This window comes from Xiphophorus couchianus, chromosome 5 (assembly GCF_001444195.1).
Source record: "Xiphophorus couchianus chromosome 5, X_couchianus-1.0, whole genome shotgun sequence".
NCBI lineage: Eukaryota > Metazoa > Chordata > Actinopteri > Cyprinodontiformes > Poeciliidae > Xiphophorus > Xiphophorus couchianus.
Window position 1 is genome coordinate 5,208,447 of NC_040232.1, and position 18,144 is coordinate 5,226,590.

The 18,144-nt window shown below is 38.1% G+C and overlaps 1 protein-coding gene across 5 annotated transcripts in view; it reads right to left on the reverse strand.

The window, feature by feature from the left end:
- znf827 (zinc finger protein 827) overlaps positions 1 to 18,144 on the reverse strand; it is a 98,924-nt gene that overhangs the window by 61,682 nt on the left and 19,098 nt on the right. For all 5 annotated transcript variants that reach the window (XM_028017901.1, XM_028017902.1, XM_028017900.1 and 2 more), the window contains exon 2: positions 380 to 1,651. In XM_028017901.1, the coding sequence (XP_027873702.1) occupies positions 380 to 1,651 (1,272 nt within the window). The remainder of the gene's footprint in view (positions 1 to 379; positions 1,652 to 18,144) is intronic.

Here is an 18,144-nt window from a genome sequence, read left to right on the forward strand (position 1 = left end):
TTATATTCATATTTTATACTGTATTTTATTTTACTCTGGAGTAACCTCACAACATTGGAACCTCAAAACACTGTCCTGAGCCGTATGCAACGAAATTTCGTTCTGTATACAGCCTGTGCATGTAAAATGACAATAAAGTCAGTCTAAGTCTAATTTCAAAATGTAATAGATGTTTCCGTTTCTTTTGAGGTTTTTCACCTATGTGGCTGGAAAACTATGGTGACCATCATACAAAAATAAAGATGGATCAGCTAAACTGAAGGCTCTTTGAGTGAAATCCATTTAAGTTTCATAGTGGAGACTATCCCTTTCAAGTGGGGAATTGCACAGTAAACCAAACTTGACAAGCATGCAAAATACTATTTTACATTCAGATTACCTGCTTGGTTGTTTGGTTTGCCTCTGCTCTTCGGCGTAGACGGTAACAACAACTCCAAGCTTTGCGTCGGCGTAGTGGGCGTCGGTGCTTTCTGATTCTTGTCCAGCAGGGGCTTCACGTCCTCTTGGAGGACTCCTACAGTCGACAAAGGGGAACCGTCCTTCTTCTCTGCCAGTAGGTTTCCCGCCGCTCTGGCTGCCACCTCTTTGAGCAAAGCAGCAGAGGAGGTGGTAATTGACACAAGCGAGAGGAAGGAGCTCGCCGAGGCTTGGTGGTCCGACACTGTGCTGGCTGCCGATGAGCCTTGGGTCCTCTCGCTCACTTTCTTGGAAAGTGCGGCGAGAGTGGAGCTCGCCGACTGCGGGCTGAACGGAGAGTTGAAGGTATCAAAGCGCACCACATCATCTCCTCGACCACCCCCACCCAGCGCGGGCACTGCGGATGAGGCGGAGGTGGATGAGGAAGAGGTCGTTGAGGAGGAAGCAACGGCATTCTTGTCTTGAAGCACGGCGTTAGCTGCCGCTTTTAACTTCTGGATTGCAGAATCTGGGGACAAGCTGGAGCCGCAAGGCGTAGAGCAGGATGCCGGCGGCCATTTGTCGGCCACGCCTGCCCACACAAAGCCGCTTCCATTGGTGGGGGTGACAGAGTTAAAGGGGTCAAGGGGCTCTTGCTTTATGATGGTGACTGAGGGTGCCAAGGAGGCTGGTGAGGCTGAGCCGCTGTTGTTGTTCGCCAGTTTTCGAGCAAGAGCACTTAAATGCTGGGCATGGTGGGAAGATGGAGAAAGGGTCAAAGGTGGAGCTAGGGCGATCGGAGGGGACTCCCCGCCAGCATTTCCCCTAGATGACCGACCCAGGACCTCTCCACCATCAAGTTTGAGCGAGCCTGCCTCTAGGAGGCGCCGCAGGTTGCTGCTGAGTGGTTTCCCCAGGGCTCGAGATGCTGCCTCGCCATATAGCGACGACACAACAGAGGAAAGAGTGTCCTGGGCCGAGAATGTACTTCCATCCAGGCCAAGAAGTTCCAAAGAGGCACGATGGACGGGTGTCGGGCAACCCAGTGAGCTCTCGCCTCCACAGGTGTCATGATCCACGGAGCCGCCACCGATCCCGGACTGCTCCTCAGGAGAGGAGCCTCTGTGCAGCAGGAGCTCGTCCTGCGTGTCGCCAAACGATGACGAGTCGGAGCGAGTGTCGGAGGCATTCCCAAACCAGCCTTCCTCCTCCGCCGCACCGTCATTGGGGCCCTCTTCTTCATCGCCGTCCACATCTGCAAAAAGACATAAAATAAAACCATTTCACCAGATGTAACAAGCAGTATGTTGGGGAAATAATTTACAATATGATAAGCGTCTTTGAGTGCTTAGAAAATGAAATAAAATTAAATGTATTATCATTATTATTAATTGGGTTGGGTGATATGGCTTAAAATGTCTTTTTCATGCAAGATCTGATTTTAATCTATCATTTCTCTCTTCTAAAATCATGTCGCACCCTAAAATTACAAGAAAAAAGCTGTTTTAAAAAAACAAGAAAAAAGAAAATAAAACAAGAAAAAAGTCGCTACTGATAATAATTTGGTGCTGATGTTTGGTATTTCCTCATCTGTAAAAACAATATCAAAGAATAACTTCACTATTTTTTGATAGTTTTTGTGTGAGGTCTTATCAAGTTACTACCATCACTCATAATATGACTTTATTCTGCTAATATTGTAACATTATCCTCATGTTACTTCTACTTCATCTTAATTCGACTGTATTCTTGATTCTTGTAACGTTATGGGTTTATTCTCTTGCCCTAATATTCTGTTGTAGAATTTATCTGAATTCAACATCCAAATAAATGAAAGCAGTAAGACACACTTGTCAAACAAGCACTCGCATCACTCTGAACTATGACAACCCAAAGAATGCATTGGTGGAAAAAAAGAAAAATCTCGATTTTCGATAAATTGATAAAATCAATAAAGATCGATTTATCGCTCTGCCCTAAAGGTGGAGGTTGCATTATTATGTTGTAGAGATGCTTGACATCAGCAGAAACAGTGAATCTGGTCATGGTTGACATAAAGACGGATGGAGTTAAATCCAAGCCAAGAGGCATAACTTCTATCAGGACAATTACGAAATATGAATGCAATGTTTTATACCAAAGTATAATAATAAATTAGGATAGCCTAATTCAAGTTTAGACTAAAATCAATTGAGAATCTGTAGCAAAACTTGCTTTTCAGACTCTCTGCATGCAATCTGAATGAAGGTTCTCCCATACTTCACCCAGCAGCAAACAGTTGACGCACAGTCACGACGTAGTTGCGTTGCATTTGTATTCACACACGGTGCAGGCTACATGGAAACGCCCCTCCTACTTCAGTATACGTTATGTATCCTTTGCTACAAATGGTCAAGTTTACACCAAATGAATGCTATGTTTTTGCATTTTAGGCAATAAAATGTTTCCTTTCTTATTTTAAAAAGGTATTGAATTATTTGTTTATTTGCATCTTTTGTGTATTTCTAATATTGTATAAAGAGGCTTAAGTGGTTAAATGAAATATCTGCAGAAAGTGGCAATTTTTTATCCAGTAAATCATCAGAATAATCAATAAAAATAATTGATTACTAAAATAATCGTTAACTGAAGCCCCTACGTCCATCCAGGAGTTTTTAGCCATTGTAGGTATTTTGTGATGAACGGCACAAATGTACATAATTCCTCAATGTGTCCAAAAAATGTTCCTCAAAAATACATTTGAGACATAAAGATGTGGTTTTACTAATTCAGGGTGGTTGCACACCACACGTTTCAGATTTTTTTTTTATTATATCAAAAACCATGCATTATTTTCATACCACTCCACAAAGTACTACTTTATGTTTTCTTGTACAGCATTGAATGATACAATACAGTAAACGCTGTGGTTTCTGTGCAAGAAAATCTGCCAACATGATTTTTTTATTAAAATCAAAACAAAATGTTACCATTTAGAAACACAAACAGGTTAGTGGTATAAAAGTATGCCAGATTGCACATTGGAGATTTTTTTGTGTGTAATTGAGATTTTTCTGGGTTTTTTTTTTTAAACACATTTTTCCCACCCTTGGTCAGGAAGAGCCTGGTAAAGGGGTTACCATGACAACGGGTCCTTCTGGGAGGCTAGACAGCGAAGATTAGGGTAATGGAGGTTACAGAACCAGATTAATATTCATGAGCCTGCAGATACCACCAGGGAGCCAATAAGGATAGGGTTAAGGTCACCAAGGGTCATTAATATACACTTCATGTATCAATATTCATAAGCAAAACATTACAGCTTGCCAGACAAGGGCGAACAAAGAAAAGTGAATATTCCTGATACATATTAACAAACCTCCATAAGAATAAATCCGGGTGAAGTGGGGTGTCAAAACCGGCCTTTTTATTTTGGGTTACTGTACACAATCTCCCAAACATTAAACAGAAAACAATTCGCAGAGATTCATGAGAAAACTAAAGCAAAAATAAATAAACAAAAACATTTTTTTTTTGCCCAAAATGTCTGAAAACACAAACATTGGTGTATTTGCACACCAAAGCTGGTCTAACCCTGGCGAACTTTACAGCGGCCTGGTGGGTTGCCTCTTTGTTTACGGGAAAAGGAGTTTCCAGGCAACCTGTTGGGATTCTTTTCAGAGCTGCCTGACATCTGGCCAGCACAGCTCACTGAGGTCCACAAGGGTGGCCAGAATCCCAACCCACGATGACCGCTGCTCTCCAGCTGCTACAGATATCAAACACACACTTTCACATATTTTCTCATCTCCAGCACATTTACAGTCCCAATATATATCCTGTATTTACAGGAGAAACACTGGATCTCACTTCTGATTCCCTAACTTCATACACAGTGCAGCTTGTGTTGACAGGGTTGATCATACACTGCTTGACCTTTCACTATTAGCAGTCAGCATATGAGCTGAATAAGTAAATGCACTGATCCTGATCCTTTCCCATGCTCCTTGCAGCCATTTTACCACCTGAATATGGTTAGCAAGAGTAAAGAGAGGGGGAAAAAGAGAGAGTGAGTCATACAGGCCAGGCCTTGACCTATTTCCATGTGACATGCGAAAAGCAGTAAGAGTCACTAATGGCTGTAATATGGTTAGAGGGAAATAGCTGGATTGCTGACCTGAGGTTCCAGCTTTAAGGCTGAACTCTCTTCCTTCCTGAGTTCACGCTAAAATCCCGGGGTTAGGTACAGCGGAGCGCGACGCTGCACCACCAGAATCCTGGCTGAGTGCTAAAGTGCACCGATGAACTTCACTAACTTAGCTTCGTGTGTCACAGGCAAGCCACCCCCGTGGGCAAACTGGCATTTTCCAGGGTCGAGGTCTCCCAACCTATAAGGGCACTTCAGCCGAGCCGTGTGCTCGCAACTGCTGCTAAAAGTTGTTCACATGTAAGGAGAGAAAAAAAATAGAAGCTATATGCAACTTAAATCTAAACTTTTCAGCTTCTGGCTCGTTTTGATGAAAAAATGTTTTATGGTCTTGTGTCACAAACTTAGTGGATGTAACGTTCAAATAGTAAAACTGAAACTAAATTGAAGTGTTCAATGTTTTGAATTGAGTAAAAACACTGATTAAAACACTGATTAACATTATTGATTATTTCATTGAAAATATTTTTTGATTTAAATTTTTTTTTTATTTAATCGATTTTGTTTTATTTCGATTAAGAGTGGCACTGAAACGTATTGAAAATTTTAACACAGTTAATAGTTTGTTTGCTTTTTTAAACATACAAAAGTCCTAAGACAGAACCTTTATGGCACTTTTCTGGTACTCCAAAAAATCTGACACAAGCTACTTATATTCGCTGACAAAGCCGCTTCTCTTGGCCCACTGTGGGTTAATTTCTTGCTTCAAAAAAGATCTGACTGGATGCTGGAAAAGACTACTTTTGTGGTCACGTTGTGCTAGAATGAGGTAGCCCATCGGTGAAGCTATTGAAGCCAAAAGTAGCGTCTCAGTGCTAAATATTATGTAGGAAGAACAGATGCTCATGACACTAATGTCGGCGTCAAAAATCCACTTTCTAAAGTATTATTTACAGTATTATTTTTTTAATGCAACTTATGAATTAGCAGGTGTTCCTGAAATACTTGAAAGCACATCCACCAATCTGACTGAATAACCTAAATAACAGATTAGAAACAATCGATTTGTAGTTAAGCTCATGTTTATTTCTTCAATGATTTAACAACAAAAAAGACTTTAATTATATATACAAATTTTTTCAATATATGGTTTTCGATTAAGTAATGATTCATTTCGATTAATTAATTACAGACCCTGCAATTAACTTGATTAAAAATTTTAATTACATCCCACCACTAATTTGGATCCTTACAGCTGTTTTCTAAATAATGTATTTTAAGAAGTGAGTAAATCCTTAAAGCTTTTGTTTCTATAATTACAAATGTTGGGAGAACATGACATATCATATTTCTTACCAGTATACAGAAAATGAACAAAAAAACAACAGAATTTTACCATAAAATAATGTTTTGTTTCCTACAAACTACAACATTTACTGCATAAACTGAAAAATACTAGAAGATTTAGCTTCCCTGTGAATCACCGAGCTAACATTCAGTGGAATAACCACTGTGCTTCTGAGAACTGCTTCACATCTGTGTTGCATGGAGCAACTTCTGGCACCAGAGAAAAGGTTTCCCAGCCTGGGATGACTGGACTACATTCCACATTTCATCAGCAGTTCTTGGTTTTATTCAGGAACAGTCAGTGTGACCCAAAGTTTTCGTCTGGATTAAGATTCTGCTAAAGGGATGATCACTCTACACCGTTAACCTTGTCAGGAACAAAGATGATGCTCACTTGCTAAGGAGGTGGGTGTTGTTGTCTGGTTGAAACAGGTTTTAGAGTCATTTCCTTTTCAGAATTAGGCAACATAACCCCTTAAAGTATTTCTATGTACAGACCCAGGATACATTTGAAACCACAGGTTTACATACACCATGGTGGTCATTATGACCAAATAGTTCAATTCATCAGACCAGAGGAAATGTTTCCAAAAGCATTTTGCTTTTTGTCAATGTACATTTGTAAACTGCAATCTGGCATTTTAAGTTTCTTTAGGAGTTTTGGCTTCCTCCTCACTGAGTGATCTTTCAGTCCATGTCGGCATACACCAGAGGTGTGACCAAGTCACTGTGTTGCAAGTCTCAAGTAAGTCTCAAGTCTTTGTCCTCAAGTCCGAGTCAAGTCTCAAGTAAAGACTGGCAAAAGTCGAGTCAAGTCTCAAGTCAGGAACCTTTAATTTCAAGTCATTTCGAGTCGTTTTTATTTTATTTTATTTTTTATAATTTGCAATTATACATAAAATTCAAATAAAAGACCATTTGTTCGTTTTAAAATATGTATTTATCTCAAATGATAGAACATGTGTAGCTGAAAACAAAGTATAAAAAACATTTTTAAATTGGACCACTTTATTGCCCAGTTCTGTTAAACTTGATATTCAATAAAAAAAGAGGAAAATGCTGACATTTCCACAGCACAATACAAAGAACCAGAACAGCAGTTTTTTCCTCTTTTCTCTGACCTGTCAAAACAATATATTGTCAATATAATTTCCCAACGTAGATGTCTTCAAATACACCAACCATCCTTAGATGATACTAGACCCGGCTCATCATCATGATGGGACAGAGAGACTCTGTTCCCTGTGTTCAGGTCCAGAATCTGCTTTCTGTTCCGGAGCCCCGCTCACTATCCACCGGCTTCCTGAGCTAACACGGTGCACATTATTTGTGGAGGCATTTGAAGGACCGGATTTATGGTAAATAATCACCAATTTAACCCGGAGTACACATGCTAACACGAAGTTAGCTAAAGTCAACTATCTTACAGCAAAAGAAAAGCGCCACCTACCGATCTTTGTGAAGCTTCAAATGCCGGACAAAGTTGGACGTCGTGGCATCTCCATCCGATATTCTCTTCTTGCATGTTTTACAAGTTGCAGTTCGGTTTTTAGTCGAAAGTTCATAACCTACGTAGCCAAAAGAAATTACTCGCGGAAGCATATTCGAGCGGTTATTTGTATTTCGTTCCCTGAGCTCTGTAGCTTTGCCGCGTTTTTTTAAACGTTCAAATCCTGTTAATTTGATTGGTTGTGCTGCAGCTACGTACACATACATACATAAGGAGAGAGGAAAACCATAGTGACGGTCTGCGCATATTGATACGGAATGAGTGAAATTAATTAATGACGCCACTTTATAAATAATGTGTTTTAAATTTTAAGACTTTGAGTAAAAGATATCAAGTCTTTTCAAGTAAACAGCTTCAAGTCGAGTCAAGTCCCAAGTCAATGGCATGAAAGTCAAAGTCAAGTCCGAGTCTTTGAGCATTTTTTCAAGTCAAGTCTCAAGTCGTGATTTTAACGACTCGAGTCTGACTCGAGTCCAAGTCATGTGACTCGAGTCCCCACCTCTGGCATACACACATTCATTCACTCCTACCAGTAAATTGAAAATAACATCTCAAAGAATTGAATCAAGACTACAATTTCTGGTGTTGAGTCTGTACGCTCAACACCAGAAGGATCTTAAATACCTTCTATTTTAAGTAAAATAAAAATCTGACATGTGCTTTGAAGTAAAAATGGGGATACTGTAGTAGCTTAATTTTCTGATGATAATCGATTTCTGGTATTCGCAGAGGTAAGGGACCACAGAGACCCACAAATAGCCAAAATCTGGGAATGTTTGAGACCTTTTCTAAAGACGCCATCTGACATCAAATATACCTTAATATGAATTAATATGCACAATGGATACTGTCTTAGCTATACTGAAGAAGCCAACATCTCCAGCCTTCCTCATCTCTGCTCTTGTGGGTTGAGCCAATTCAGGAAAATGAATGTTGCTCTTGGATTGGCTTCTTTGTAAACTCTAGCCAACAGAATGTCATATAGCATTGTGGACAAGAATTTCAGGTTCCCAAGCTGCATTTTCTATTGAATATTTCAGAAAAAAAAATTCATGAAGAGGCAAAGTTTCCCTGAATAATTTGGAGTAATCTTCCACAGAAAAGTCAGTGAATACCGAACTGGTCCACTGTATTTGTTCAACTTAATTCATAACTAAGAAACAGTTTAAACTAATTTATGGTTGTTGTAGTTTTTATAACAGGCTTGATGTAAAAGTAAGATATTGGTGAAATCTTTAAAATCTGTATCAATGCATTTTTTGTAGGAACTTATTGCTCATCAGCTTCAACTGATGGAAAATGTGCTATTAATCCTGACACCCACAGCAACTAGAGTCCTGCCTATAGTCCTTCAAGATCTAAAAAAAACTAAACTGATAGAAGCAAATATATTGATCCACGTTGTTGGTCACTTAATATATTGGTTTATCTCTAATATGAAAGAGGAATACTTTTTTGTTATTAGTGTCTTTATTCATGATTGAATGATAAAGAAGCATCCAATCACTAGGTGGCAGCAGTGCTCCCACTAATCAACCCAGTAGAAGAAGTAGTCTACTAAAGTACACCAGCGTACAGAGCTGAAGGAGGAGGAGAGATGGAGAAGTTAAAAGAAAAATGATGGAGGCAAGTAGAGTAAATGACAACAGCCGACAGAAAAATACCAGTACGTATGACAAGGCCTACATTGCCCTTGGGTTTACTGTGAATGCAATATGATATGCACTTTTCATGTCTTCTGATAAGCTAAAAGATAAGCAATACTGTTGCAATTTTTTCACAAAATTATTTAAAAAGTTTTGTCTTTTTAAAAAGGAATAAGCTGCTGAAGCTGACAAGTAATCAATGATTACAGTTAAAAAGTTTTGAATTGTACCGAGTTTGGTATAGAAATACACATCCCTGTGAATCATTTGGACTTTTTTTTTGAGAATCACAATCACTTGAAATAGTTTTAAAGTTTAGCACAATAAAATGAGCTACAATTTAAAATTTAAGTTGTTGCAGGTCTAATTTTGAATGCTTGTGCAAAAAAACGCATACAGTATTTTGTATAGACAAATTATTAAACTGCTCGATTAATCAGCTTCTCAATAATAATTAAATTTAGGGAGCCATGAATTAAAATAATTGAGAACGACTGCTCTAAGGTTACCCTAACCCTATTGGTTGTATTTTTATGGCATTTCTGCTTAATTTTTAAGCATTACAAGTTCCACATGCATGACACTCACACAGATTTGTTTGCTCAACAGTGGTATTACACCCCACAACGGCAGGGAAAGCCCTGGAGCAAACATTTTTCTCAAGTGTTACTCTAAGGCTTATGCCCTCTCTCTTTGCACTGCTTCTAAGATGCAGTCAAGAGCTTTGCCTCTGGAACGTGGCTGGCGTGGTGACAGTAACCACACACCCCGGCCGCCCGCCACCCCGAGTGATGGAGATGCAGAGAAACGGGCTGAGGCGGCAAGCGTCTGCCACTGAAAGGGGACCGTTTAGCAGTGTAATGGCGGGGATGACTTGCATGTTGAGACAAACAGCTGCAGGGTGCTCAGCAGTCGAGATCCGTTATCGCTCACACACAAATGATTCATTGGTGCAGCGCAGAAGGATGATCTTTCTGGGCCACAAATAATGCATAGCATCACTACTTTATAGATAAAGACACCTAGGAAGTCCATACTGAGTCTATATAAATAGACTGAAGTGAATCAATGGTGACAACAACAAGCCATCTTAGGTCTTAAAACAGATGTACACAAATCAAGTCATACTGTACATGTTGATCTCCAACATTGATAATATAAAATTGTTGCATGAACCAATAGCAAAAAAGAAAGGAGCTTAGTAGACTCCAGTGATTAACATTTTAAAAATGCAGAATATCAAGTTTTTCATCAAAGTATAGGCTTCTATGTAAGTTCTGGGTAAGATATGGTTATTGAAATATCACTGCAAAGGATTATTTTTAATGTTACTCATTTCATGAATACAGGGACAACAGCTGCCTGCGATTAGTTAAAATCAATAACTGAGATCCCCCTTTAAAAAACGTAGAACCTTTCTTAACTTTTTATGACTATTAATTCAACAGCTCCCAGACTGGCTCTTTTGAAAATGCCAGCCAAAAGCATGTCAAGTAGGATTGTACCCCGTTATTTCCACTTCCTGTGTTGCATTTTCTTTCTTTCAAATATTTTATGTACACTCCACAAAAGCAGTTCACAAATAGGAGGATTTTTCACAAATAACTCAAAGGCCGGTTGCACAGAAAAATCAGCAAAAAGACCAAGCTGTTTACAGATGTCAAAGCTGATGATTCTGCATTTATGGAGAACAAACTGTTCTTAATGATTTCAGCTTCAATTAAGATCTGGAGGCTAAACATACAAATAAGAACTTGCACATTTTCCCATTTTCTATAAGCTCCTATAGCTTTCTGAAAGGTTATTTGTAAGTTAATTACCTTTTTATCTGAGTCTATATATTTCTATACATCTCTACTAATTTCAAATGTACCAATATACCTAAACTAGAATTAAGACAAAAAATACTAGCAAAAATTTGTGTTTTTGCAGTGAAATATTTACAGTAAGATTAGATATCTTACAATCTAGTTTCCATTGATCCACTTTATTATTCTGAGGTTAATACTGCTATCAGCTGCTACGAAAAACAATATTTTGGGTTGTTAATCAAATATTTCTCAAGATCAATCAAGATCACGGAGGTTTAAATTAGTTAAAATTTAAACATCCATGAGGTTTAAATTAGTTAAAAACCATAAAATACATTTTAGACATCGTGTTCTGCCAGATGAACCCATAAACATGTATGTGTACTAAGCTATTCTTCCTTAGCTAGGCATGAAAAGTGGCGTCAGCGACCCCAGGCAGGAACAGGGTGACGGTGCGGGGAAGGCAAAGGAAAGAAGGAAGAGATAAAGGGATAAATAAGGGAGGGGTTGATTTGGCTGGGCAGGCAAGAAGAAGAGGCCATTAGCCGATTAAGGTTGGAAGGGGATGCATCAATACTGCGCCGATGTCAAAAGGAGAGTCATGCCCATGAGCTAATATAAGAATGAGGGAGAGACCCAGAGACAGAGAGAGGTAGTGTAGGTCAGCGAGTCAGTAAAATCTCAAAGACTGCTGACCGCAAAGCGACCGCAGAGCCGTGCAGAGCCGTGCAGAGTGAGGCAACATAAAAGACTGCCACAACACACTCCGACTAAAGCCATCACATTTACATGACCAAAATGATTAGCCTCCCTCTCCTGCCAAGGCAGCAAGGGTGACAGTTGTGTGCGGGCACGTTTGTGCCTCTATGGCTGGGTTAAGGGTGTTTGAGCAGGGGGGTGAGGACACGGGAAGGGAAGCAGAGAGCATGGAGGTAGTGCTGAAGAAGCTTTGACGGTAATTAAGTGTCCAGCTGAGCCCTACTGGGCCTTGCCACGGCCGCGGGCTATGCTAATGAGCATGCCCAGCGGTCAGGCCTGGCTTAATAAGCGCTCGCTGGACAATATGGTGGGAGAGATGCACCACGGCAGACTCACTTCTCAACAAATGACTAACAGCCTTCCCAAGGAGGAGTGTAATTCCATTAATTGGGACACATTGGATAATGCTCGCCCCCCTTTCCTTTTTTGCATAATCTGTCACCTACTTGATCCCTTTTGCACACTTCTCAATCACTTCTCCACTTAAAACTCTTCCTGCCTTTCCATTTCTCTCAGAAAGCAAACAATAAAATACATATTGAACAAATTAAATAGATGTCCCTTCAGTCGTTTTACTGCCATTACTGCAAGAAACCCTAATAATTCTAGTTTATGTTCATGGTTATTTTCACTAGAAGGTAATGAAATCTGACAACCAAGCAATGGATAAGATCACTGAAGCAAGTTGGCATGAAGCACAGTGGGCATTTACTTTTAATAAACTTAGTGATTGTACAGTTTAAAGCTTCTTGATAAACTTTGGAAGAAAAAAAGAAAACAAAACTATTCACATCAAATATGACTTCAAAATACTACAAGGAACAAACAAGCCAAAATGAATAAAAGCAGTCAAATTGAAATCCAATTCAATATGTTTTTGGCCTCTATTTACACAAGTTGTCTCACTGAGATCCAAGATCTCATTTACAAGTAAGAACTGTTTCGATAAAGACAAAAAAATACAAAAATACAGCAACAATTCAAATAATTAAGAAATTTTAATTAAATAAAGCAAAAGAAATGAACTAAAAAAATAGGCCAAGTTTCACAAGAATGTTTCTCTTTTTGTGTTAAAAGAATTTTTAATTGTTCCAAAGGAATAAAAAAAGTAATTTAAAATTGAATGTAAAATGAATGTCATATAAATAAACTGAAGTCCTGGTACCCTGAACCATCAAATTGATGTTTTACGTTCTCACAGTGTTGATCCTAAGGAAAACAAAATTCTCACAACTGTGTTTCTGTCAGGCATTAAATGTTCTGCCAAAACTAGAAAAACACACCAAAAAGCCCCATAAAATCCATCTAGTAGCCACAATTGGACAATTTTCAACTTAACTGGCTATGATCAGGAACAAGAAACATAAAAATCTAATCTTTTAACAGTCAGTGAACGCACCATACCGTATCTTCAATATCAGCAAGATGCTTAACTACCAGTGGAAGCAGAGAAATACATGAAGGCATTTAAAAGGTAAGTGTATTTTCAACATGTTGAAACATTTTAGGACATGTATCCAAGGTTCATTAAGTTTGGTTTGGTTTTTAACTTGATAATCGTATTAGGAGGCAACAACAACACAGCTATTGGCAGATTCATGCATGAGAAGTGCAAAAGTGAACATCTCTTCTGATTTGAGCTGGGAGGACTGTAGAAAAAGGACTGGGCCATCTGCGAGTGCTTTGGTAGGACAAGAAGGCTGCTCATTGAAAAGAATAATAATATGAGGCGCTGAGTCGTCAGAAATCTCCAGTAAAATCTGAAGGAAGAAGTCAAACTAAAATAAATGAGTGATTATTTTTGGGTTACTTGGTAAAACCTGGATAAAAGGAGTGGGAGGTTCACAGTTGTGACATTTCAAATAAAAAAAAAAAATTTAAATAAATAAATGAAAAAATCTGAAGAAAGTTCATTTGTAGCTCTAAAACTACTTGGGTTGTTTTTGCTCATGTTTTATACATATTCCATGACATTGATTGCTGTTTTTGTGATAATACGTCTATATCTGAAATACATTTAGAGCTCAACAAACACAAATACAAACAATAGGCTACTTCAATACACCATATAGTGCTACTGCACTGACAAACAGTATAAAATAAGAGCATTAGACCATATGGAGCCAAAAAAAAAGAAACACAGTTCACAAAGGAGAAGCTGATAAGTATCTCAAAAGTTCAAATAATACCTGAATTACGGCCCCAAACTCCAGAGGAGTGGAAAAGGAGGCTTCATGCATGCAGAGCATCAAACCATCCATTGAACATAATGGCCAAAAAGCATATCCCAGACTCCAATGTCTCTCTGCCTGGCTTTCTAATAATATAGCCACACAGAGATGTAAAGAAGAGCGGTAAAAGCAAATGAGGTGGATTAGCAGCACTTGATTACAGCTGTTGATGTCATTCAGAACATATTAATGTGGAATACCATTTCTTCTACCTGAATATTGAGCTGTTAGCATCATGACAGCTAAACTGTCATACAGCAACAGTCTTCTGTCAGAAACCTCTTCATATTTGTTGCAAGACTGACTGCTACTGGAGTTGCTTCCTTCCCACAGCATCATCAGCAATTCTTCAAAGATACTTTGATAACTCAATAACTTTTGAGGTACAATATTTAATTTCCTTTTGGGATTAATAAAGTATTTTTTTAATTTAATTGAAATTTTTTTGTAAATCTATAATCTAAGTGTCTGTCTGAGAACACTGTTTTAGTAAAGCCAACCACTCTAAAAGTACAAATTTTTCATATAAGATGCAAAAGATAGTTTAAAACGTCAACTCTGATTAAAACATTAGCAAAACTCTGGTTTACAATAACTGCTCTCACACAAAGAAATCTCCTCTGCTCCCAATAATCAATGACATCTTTGGGCAGGAAGACTGGAAACGTCGTTTTAATACTGTTCCTATATTTTCTTAATGTCTAGCTCTTCAAAGAATCTGAATCAGTGTCTGTAAGTCGGTGACTGAAAATCAGCCACAAACATATCATCAGCACATTCTAAGTTGTAAAATTTGGAAAACTCTGAATCAAACTCCTTTTCTCATTAAACTACCTCCATAATCTCATCCAACTGTTGCCTTTGACAAAGACACAAAAGATCATCTTTTAGCTGGACTCTGAGGTGAGATGATCCTCTCGGTGAGGATCAGAGTTCAGGCAGCGCGGCTATATATACTGCTGGTTCGAGTCGTACTGAAATGTAGCGCGAATTACCATGAGCGTATTTTCGGCCTTGGCCTCCGTGGTTTGTGGGTTCTTTGGGCCGTATGCCAGAGGTGAAACAGGAAGGAGAAGTGTTCTTGGAAAAGAATGAGACAACCCGAGACCTCTGAAATTCCTCAATGCAGATGAAGTGCACTTTAGCCCCCTACCCCACCACCAGCGGTTTATTTTTCCGTTCCTTTTGTTAGCTTCTCATAATATAAGATGTGTCATCAAATCGATTGGCCCGCTTTAGGGGAGAGAGGTGATATATCTACTGAATCTGCACTTTGCATTCTGAACATGAATGCAAAGTTTATCATTAGGTTTTTGGCTTTAATTCCTGTACAAGACGAAATTACGTCATATTAGAAGTGTTTCAACAAGCTACAGACCTGGTATAGGTCACATTTATTATTAGTTAAAAGGAACTGATGGCTTAAGTAATAAATTAAACGATGAGAAAATCTATTACTGAAAATAATAAATTCATTTAAAATGAAAAAAAGTAATTCACAAAATGCCTTGCACTGTATTTCTGTGCAAAATTCATTGACATACTTGTATTCAGGAAGATAAATCTAGATTTAAGCACTCAGTTTTTCTGTTTTTAGATCCCTACATGTAAACTACCAACCAGTGACCTGTTAGGCTTATTAAAGTACAAAGACATCTGAATTATTTTGATTATTTAAAGAGGAACTAAACCCCAAATTACCTTTTAAGCGGATAAAAACAATCTGAATTGGTCTTCAAGGGTGTTATCTTCATGTTTCTATGCGAATTCTGACGTTTTTGTGTAAACTTGTTTAATTCTGCAGTATTCCACCTAAATCTGTCTCAGTGGATCATTGAGCCCATAAAGAAGCAAAATGAAGGTAAATTTGTTCCAGGAAATTTCCCTTCATAGTAATAAAAAAAAGATTAAAAAGAAATATATGGATTACCAAATACTGAATTATAATTTCACAAATAAATGCTTTTGGAAATTAATAATGTTTTAATGTTTCAAAATCTTTGAAATGATATTTATATATATCAGCACAAGATATCGGCTTGTCTCTGTACGGTATATAAAAATCTCACTTACAAATATTAAATAATATCACATCTGCGTGTCATCTATATAAAAGAGTGGCCCTTCCCCTTCCTGCCCCTGATGGTGCACACACTCAATCAGTTGGCTTAAAGAACAGAACTATTCCCAGAACACAAATTAGCTGGATTTATTGAGGAAAAATGGATATTACAAAAAATAATGTTTTAAAATAAATATTATCAGTAACCTACAGAAGTTTGCGTGTCTCTTGGTACAATAAAAACCTAATGCAGGTTGGAGTAGATAGCAATAAGAATATTTATTTTTGAACCACCACACAATCTTCAAAATGTGCATCTGATATACAGAAGACTTTCGTTTAAAAAAAGCTTGCTGATTACCCAGCGGCTGAGCTGCCACTGCCTGTTGAGATCAGCTCGGTCCATCAGATTAAAGTTGTATTTCAGCCTTGATATTCAAAATATCTAATGCTGATTAAATTTGTGTCATGAGCACATGACTATGACTGACCGCAGTGACTGTCGACACTCTAACCTTTGGTCTCACTTTTCGAGCGTCTTTATTAAAACCAAGAAAACTAGCATAATTCACAATAAAAGTTTAGAAAACAATTCTCAAAGAGAAAAACTAGATTTTTTAAAATTTACTCTTAGTACTTTGCAGCTTTTTCAATCAATTTTTGAAGCTACATTTCCATGTAGGGTAAGGACAGCAGTACAGTCAGCATACGAGTGTAAATAGCTAAATAATGTGCATAAAATATAATCAATGAATCAATCAAGTTTATTTGCATAACACATTTGAGCAACAAGGCAGTTCAAAGTGATTTACCTAATATATATATAAAAACACCATACAGTCACCAATTGTGAAACTAATAACAGACATTACTTTGCCATCAACAAAATCATCAATACACATCAAATATGATCAACGTTCCAGTGATTATGGTTCAAAAGAAACTAAAAATAGGTGGGTTTTTAGGCTTGATTTAAACAAACTCAGTATTTCAGCTTTTTTGCAGTTTTCTGAAAGTTTGTTCCAGATTTGTGGTGCACAGAATGGAATACAGTGAACCCTTGTTTTTCGCGGGGGTTTCGTTCCGAAAAGAACCTGTGATAGGCGAAAAAAGTGAAGTAGTTACCTTTATTTTTTACAATTATTATACAGCATAATTAAATACTCTACATTGAACCAAAGAACAAAACCTGTTTTCAGGCTCAAGCATTTTTTAAACAAATATAATGCTTTCTTACAAATAACTACAGTAAAATAATCATTTTAATCATCAATACGAAGTACAGTAGGACAAATTGTGACTCGGGTATTTCACTGTTCCTCTGGCTGTGACGCTGCGGCCTGACTCCGCTCTCTAGTGGTTTTTCTTCTGAATCCTGTGGTGCAGGTGTGTTTTTTCGAAAAAAGAACATAGTTATCGGTAGTTGTTGTCGCTCTTTTTTTCTTCTGGGCAAAAACATTTACCAAAATTTGCCAAGCTGTATTACGTATATTTAAATACTGTAACGTTATTGGCACACAGGTAGAGAAGAAGCGTGGAGACTGTTTAGCCAATCAGGACGCAGAATACATTGCACTGTGAAAGAAAACTGCACAAAAAAATCCGCGAAGCAGCGAGGCCGTGAAAGGTGAACGAGGGTTCACTGTAAATATAATTCTAACAATTCACAGGATGATTCGTTCCTGATCCATCTAAGATGGTCTCACAGGGAGAACATAGTAACAACAACTCTGACTGCATTTTTAACAGCAAGCCTTTAGATGCAATAAGAGTTTATTCTGAGGAGTTCAGCGTTGTTTCGATGTGGAAGACACTCCGCCAATCAAGTTATTGAGCAACTTCTCTCCAAAAAGCAGTTTAGATTTCTTAACTCTGCAGGTCAAGGAGCGGGCACAGCGGAGGAATACCCTCCAGTCCAAACGCGGTTGGTTTTACTGAAATATAGGACTTGTTAACTCCTTTCTAGGGTCTACTTACACATGATATTAGAAACACCAGACAGTCAAACATTTTTTAAAAATTTAAAGAAAAAAGCCAACACAGAGCTGAAGTGCCGAAATCAGTTCTCATTGTCGCAGTTGCGTGACAAAAGTCACATAATTTTGTTCTCAGTCTCATGTTCCCCGCCCTTTATGTGACAACTCTGCTGTCAAACTTTCCTCACCTTTGCATGCAAAATCTGCTTTATTTTACCCATATGCAAACTATGTCCAATATTTTCACCACAGTCTGAACGACCGAATTACAATCTTTTCA